General features: G+C 35.0%; 1 protein-coding gene across 1 annotated transcript; it reads right to left on the reverse strand.

Moving 5' to 3' along the window:
• Positions 1-5,623: 5,623 nt before the first annotated feature.
• On the reverse strand, positions 5,624-6,633 carry LOC117116566 (bifunctional coenzyme A synthase-like). The gene is made up of 2 exons (XM_033260634.1): positions 6,396-6,633; positions 5,624-5,801 (listed from the first exon to the last, which is right to left on the reverse strand). Exons 1-2 carry the CDS (start codon positions 6,616-6,618, stop codon positions 5,635-5,637), a joined length of 390 nt encoding a protein of 129 aa, XP_033116525.1. The 5' UTR covers positions 6,619-6,633; the 3' UTR covers positions 5,624-5,634.
• Positions 6,634-6,989: the final 356 nt, after the last annotated feature.

A 6,989-nucleotide genomic window follows, 5' to 3' on the forward strand; every position in this document is an offset into this window, starting at 1 on the left:
AAAGCTTTTCAAGCACCATTGAGAATTTCTAATTTCACGTCCAACTGTTAATTGTCAACAGTACCGTAAAATGAACTTAACATATAAATACTGGTTTTATTATATTGACAATTTGAAAATGTTAGTGATTAAGCACTATTGAAGATTTCTTCTTACCTATTATGTTTGGGACAAACAGGTATATGTTTCGACTTGGCCTACGATTCGGAACTTTACCATTGAGCTCAGGTGGTTTAGCCTCAAACATCTTTACTTCAGCCAGTATGTTGACACAAGTCCTATGTTACAGCGTAATAGTTTAGAAGACAGAACAAGAATGATTGTATATAAGGTTCATACGTGTTATCGCTCAGGAAGAAATACTCGAATTAAAAAAATGTGTATGTCTATAGACCATTTTATCGGATTTATTTTGAAACAGCGCCACCTACGTCTCGCAACTTACTAGGGGACTTAATTCCAGCGGATTCTCCAACGTCCACACCTGACATTTTTGGGCGATCGCCGATGTTCCCAATTCTGTGGTAAACCGGCCAGTTTGGGGCCCAAGATTCCGATTTATGCATTTATTTATTTGTACCGTTTTCTATAGGTCCTGCAATTTTGTTTCGATTTGCCGTGCCGTCGTCGGCGAGTGGCCTAGCACAAACGAAAATCTATCTGCGATTTTCTCGTGTATTTTTGTCTTGTTCTTTGATTTCTTGTCTTCCACTAACATTCTTAAATCCTTAATCGAGAGCATTTCTTTAACTAAACAACCGAAATTTGTTTTGCATTTAGATAAGATTCTGAAGTGTTCAACAGCTTCAAGTGCATTCCTATGTTTCCCTTTTTGTGTTGATAAAGGTGTCGGCAAGCACAAGCCGCATTAAAATTTATATACACGCATTGTTCGGTGCAATCTTAGGTTTTCTCTCTTCTTTCTCTCTTCTTTAAGATCTCACCTACTTTCCTACTAGGGAACACTGGAATAATTTCTTTATCAATATCTTAGAGCTTAGTTGTTTAAGTTGTCTATTTACAGAGTTAGCAGAAAGTTGATCCTTAAAATGCAGTACAATTTTAACAGTTCGTTCATTTCTTGACTAGTAGGCCTATTTACATCTGTAGTGGCAGGTTCAATGCTAGATACGTCATCATATTTAAATTGCATAAACTCTCTGATAATGTTATTGAATAGATTTTGTGGATAATTCAAACTCAGAAACTTGATTCAATTTTCCTCAACCTCTTTCTCAAAGATTTCATCAGTTGAAGAAAATTGATATGTTCTATCTAACATTGTAAGTATAACAAGGTTTCTTTTATACTTGGTATCAACATGAATTTAATAATATAAGAGTGGTCCTTTTTTTGTAGGTTTATTGTATATTCCAGTTTCTAAAAATGATGAAGTTTTTAGAAATAACCATTCCTAAAAAATTGATTGAGTTATGAGGCATTATATTTAGATTGCATAAAATCTCTGATAATGTTATTGAATAGATTTTGTGGATAATTCAACCTAAGAAACATTGATTCAATTTTCCTCAACCTCTTTCTCTCAAAGATTTCATTAGTTTAAGAAAACTTATATGCTCTATCTAACATTGTAAGTTTAACAAGGTTTCTTTTATTTGTAGGTTTATTGTAGACTCTAGTTTCCAAAGATGATGAAGTTTTTAGAAATAACCATTCCTAAAAAAAATGATTGAGTTATGAGGCTATTTCCATGGATTGGCATAAACACAATAGTGTCGTCAACATAACGTCGGTAAAATTCTGGCATTTTGTTAGCAGATTGAATAAGGGTGTCCTCACTGTTGAACATAAATACATTGGCCATTAATGGGCCAAGCGGATAAACCATGGCTACCGTCAACATGTTCATACAAGTTACCATCATATTGGAAAAGTTGTTTTTTTGGTGGTAATCATAAGGAGGTTACTAAGACCTTGTTTATCAATAGATAGACCATTGCTCATTAGACCATTCTTGTCTTGTCTTGTCAGCAAGGATGTGAATAGTGTCATCAAGAGGACCACTCGTAAATAATGAGACGACATCGTAAGATACTAGCAAGTCATCAGACCCAATAGCAGTACAGCGTATTTCTTATAAAAATTCAAATACGTAAATCCTCGAATTGAAGCCACTGGGCTTAATCTCGAGGTGAAACCCATATTGAATTGAAGCCCCCCCACCTTTAGTTTGCAAAATTAACCCCGAAAAGAAGCCCATGGACTTCTTTTCAAGATAGCATATGCTTCCTTTTCGAGATACGATTTAAAAAAAACAAAATAAATTGAAAACAAACTTGGTTTATTCAGTAGTTTAGGTGATTTAATGCCAGTTAAATACACTCTATGATACACACTGATGTTACAGTGGCCTTATTTATTGTTTCATAGTTTTGTTTCTTTTTGTTTGTTTTATTGAAAACAAAAATAGTACAAGAATTCACAAAATTTACAGCATTCATTTTGAAAAGAAGCCCCTCTCTTTACTTTGCAAAAGTAGCCTCGAAAAGAAGCCCATCCAAAGTTCGAAAAAAAAAAAAAAAACACCAAAAAACGCAAAAACAAAAACAGAGAAGCCCAGGGCTTCAATTCGAGGTTTTACGGTATGTTATGAGCTCTAAATTCATTACTCGCTAATGGTTTTAATTTTCAGCTAGCCATTGCGGCAATTTATAGGTTATAGGTTCCTGTCTGACAGTATTGGCCTGACAGATATTGTGTCCTTATGAGTTTTCGGTAGACCATAAAGATGGGCAAGTCTAGAAATTTGTTGAGTAAGTTTTGTAGCTATTTTTAAAATAATGTAGGTCTATTGCAAAATGATAACTTGTTCAAAATGTAATCTTCTTTCACTGCCATAACTAGATGAATTGTGAAGGGTATCGTGAAATATAAAGAATATGCAAAATAAAAGATGGGTTATGAATACACATGATGCAATATGTTGTCATTATATTTAAAAATATACCTACAAATTAATGAATACCATAAAGTTTCGAGTAACATAATGCTGGTACAATTTAAATTTTGCTTATTTGCCCAACCACCAAATTGTTATAAATATTTAATTGTTAATTTATATTTATACCTCTAAATATGTTTAAAATCATCTAAATTAGGAATATTAAATACAAAAACAAGCGCATGGTGGATTTTTTGTTTAAATATATAACATAAAAAGACACTGCGATACGAACATTAATAATAAATTCATATAATTATATTTATATTTATTCAAAAATATTATACTATAATTAAGACGTGGTCCGGCCAACCGGTGCGCTTCCGACGGCCCTCAATATCTGTCGCAATAACGGCGGACGTGATTTTAGTTAGATCCAAAAATGGCCTCATGGACTGTGAAAGCAACAGGGCCCCCAGCGTTACTCCACTCGCTGGAAGGTAGTAAATACAATTATAGTTCAATTCAATGTCACAATAAAACATTGTTTTATTATATTTGTGTTTATAGATCGGGGCCCCTGGAGCTCGGGGGCCCAGGTTCAAAGAACCTGTTAAATCTGCGGTATAGTTACACCACTGTTAATGGGTCTTCCTCTGGATTCAATCAGTACTGATAACAACGCATTGATGAACACAATTATCAACGGCTTTAAGATCACTTATACCATGCTTTCTATAATATGTTTATTTTTTGTTTACTTGATCTTGAAAATGCGTCCATTGTGGACACGAAACGTCGATCCTTTTTGTCAATAAATGTTGTGTTAAAGATTATAGTAAACGTCTGCTGATTATTATTAATGTTATTTATCATTGGTAATACTTATTGTTATTACTTAGAATAGTTGTGCCCTGAGTTGTTCCCCCCCCCCCCACCACCAAACAATACAATTTCCACAACCATCTACAATTACATGAATCTCATAGCCTCCAACACCAACTGCCAGAGTGCTCGGTATCTATGCACTTTATACTGTCTTTATACTATCTGGCCTTCTCTACCTTCACTGACTCGCCACTGAGAAAGTGTTGTTCGAAATCTCTGGTTTTATTTCTGGCAGTGTTTACTTACGTTGACTTTTTAGCTGCTGGCTATCCGAAAATTTGTATCTCTACCGAAATCCAGCTATTGTTTCCCACATCATTGTCTTTTTGCCTTTTAATATATCTATACTTTACTACTATTTGTATAATTTTGATTCAATTCTGCTGTAATTCTGGAGGGTACTTTGGAGAATTTCAAATTTCTACGACCTTGTCGGAAAGACGTGACAGGTATCGTTCCATCTTATTATTTCACTTCTCACTTTATACCATCTGGCTTTCTCTCCTTCACTCACTCGCCACTGAGGAAGGACTAGTGTTGTCCGAAAGCTCAGATTCTATTTCTGGCTTACGTACGTTTACATTTTAGCGGCTTTTGCTTATCAAATTTTTACCTCTACCGAGGTCAAACCATCGTTTCCCCAAAGCATTGATTTTTTCATTATTTATTAGTGATAACCACTGCCCTATGCGCTAGCGTAAATTATACCCGACTACCTGAAAAAAGCTATCTGTAGGCTAAACATCCTACTAATTATTACCATATTACTTCGATGTGAGTTTGCGTCAGGAAAATATCATAGGAGTTATGTTTTGCCCTACCTGACATGTTATCGTACCGAATACTTAGGACGTTACTTGCGAAGAGGTCGGATCAGATCGGATTCAACACTCGTGACTAAGCTCAAAATCGGTAGCTAGTGGTTATGGCGACATGCTAGTTATCTGGAGGTCGTGAGTTCGATTCTAACCCGAATCACTTGAGATTTTTTCGCAAGTACTTTGGGAATGAAGTACCATTTGCAGTACCGCTGCTACTTGGGAGTCAGATTCAACACTATAGTCACTAAGCGCATGGTCGGTGGGTTATGGCGTCAGGCGGAGGTCGTGGGTTCGATTTCCGTCCGTATCCCTTGCGAATTTTCTTCCCAAGTATTTGGGAGCGTAATGGGAATTCGGTACGATAACACGTCAGGTAGGGCAAAACATCACTCCTATATAATTACCTTATTATTTTGAGGCTTCATTCCATGTACGTAATCAGTAGTGATCGGCTGACTTACAGGTAAAGTATGTAAGCCGAGTAATAATAAATTTCGGTTTTGATCGATAGTAAACTCATTCATGCATAATTATTATTAATACACAGCAGCGGTATATCTACAAAATCAAAAACTTACAAAGTAGAAACCACATACAGGATCACAGAAGAGATTCTTATTTATAATTTTACACGCAAGAGATACCATCTTGTCATATACTTTCCAGTATACATATACATTTCATTTCATTTATTTTTTATTGTCCAATTTTAAAAAGGAAAAGCAGAGTGGAAACAATTCATTGCATATTTAAAAATATAAAAAATTGTACACACAGTAATAATGAAAAATAAAAATATGGCATTTATATACATATACATAGGCCTATATATATAAATATACATATATATACATATATACACGCATACATATATATATCTGTCTCTTATACACATCTAGATGTGTATAAGAGACAGCCTTAAACATGTACTTACGGGCAATTGCCCCTGGACAAATTATCTTTTCTAAAGTGCTTATCCATGGATTCTTACAAGAATACCTCCGTGCTAGAACTTCCCAGTTACTAAATACAAACCTTACCTTGCTCAGAAAATGTCTCTATTTCTTTTTTAGCCATCTGGGCAATTGCTGGCCACACGATCTGGTTTAGTTTCTCTAAGTTGGCTGCATCAGAAAATACTTTAGCACCTAACATCTTACGATTTATGAAACCATCTTCACCTACAATGGCTGAAAAACAAAACAGTTTGTTATAAAAAAAAATTGGCTGTTAAAGAATAAAATTAGGTAAAATTACAAAAAAAGGGAAGAACATCACTCTAAAAACACAAAATCAACAACACACACACACAAAATTAGATTATTTAACAAGTAGAATGATGGCTTCAGCCAAAAATACATATGGATCGCAGGGGTACTTCATTAAACGTATTTTACTGCATTAAGTACAATACACTTTCTAAAAACTTCTGCAAAAAGCTCATGTACAAATATCTAATATTCAGGATTGTAGCTGTGGAAAACTAAGGGTGGGTGGTTGACATTTTGAAGGCGGGTGGGTGATAGCACTGGTAAACTCTTTTTAAAAATAAAAATGGATTTTAAGGATGGGTAAAGGTTAATAAAGGTGGGTGGAGAGCCATAAATTAGCTTTAGACTGGGGTGAAAAACTTAAAGGCTGTGTGGCCTACCTTCACTCACCATAACTACATTCTTGAACATTCTACAAAGCCGGATAACAATAACATATAATTAGGGAAAAAAAACAAATTCAAGAAACAAATGAAAATTTGCTACTTTTTAATTAACCTAATTTAAACCAACCTTCTCCAAACTGTTTCACAACCTCTTTAAATGTTTCTGTTCCTGGCTCGTAAGCCTTGTGTCCAAGCTCATCGCATTTCACAATACCTGCTCCAATCTTGTGTAGCCTCTTGCAAATTGAGCTCTTTCCACTTGCACTGCCACCTGTCAGACCAATGAGGTAAGGCTTGGATGGTAAATTAGGACGTATCTGAAAAAAACAATAGGCATGAATATGGGTCATTCCAGCTCATATCAGCCAGAAATTTGAAAGTTCCCATGTGACCCACTTTGGATATTTAAAAAAAAAAAAGAATCCAAAATTTCAGCTCCAAATTCCAAGCGGTATTTAAGTTATGACCTTTTGAAATTTAGGCACCACGCCCCATTTTTCATGGCAGTAATGGCTCTTACAAAATGGTTTTTACAAAGCTATATCTCCTGGAATAACAAAGATAAAAAATTGAAAATTGCTACATAAACTGATATTTGGCCCCTCTTTCAGGAAATACCATTCGAATTTGGGTAGCGTATTTCATTAGAATGTTATATGCCTCCAAAAATCCCCAAAAGCTTTGTGCAAAAATAGATTTTTGCTTTTTCGGAGGATCGTAT

The sequence above is a fragment of the Anneissia japonica genome, unplaced genomic scaffold (genome assembly GCF_011630105.1).
Source record: "Anneissia japonica isolate Jap-2015-1 unplaced genomic scaffold, ASM1163010v1 scaffold25095_len17414_cov93, whole genome shotgun sequence".
Classification (NCBI taxonomy): Eukaryota; Metazoa; Echinodermata; class Crinoidea; order Comatulida; family Comatulidae; genus Anneissia; species Anneissia japonica.

Bases quoted from the DNA above. Each gene is read 5' to 3' on its own strand.
- LOC117116566 (XM_033260634.1), bottom strand. From the start codon at position 6,618: ATGACCCATATTCATGCCTATTGTTTTTTTCAGATACGTCCTAATTTA. The intron at 5,802-6,395 runs GTTGGTTTAAAT...TTTGTTTTTCAG, and splicing joins TGTGAAACAGTTTGGAGAAG to CCATTGTAGGTGAAGATGGT.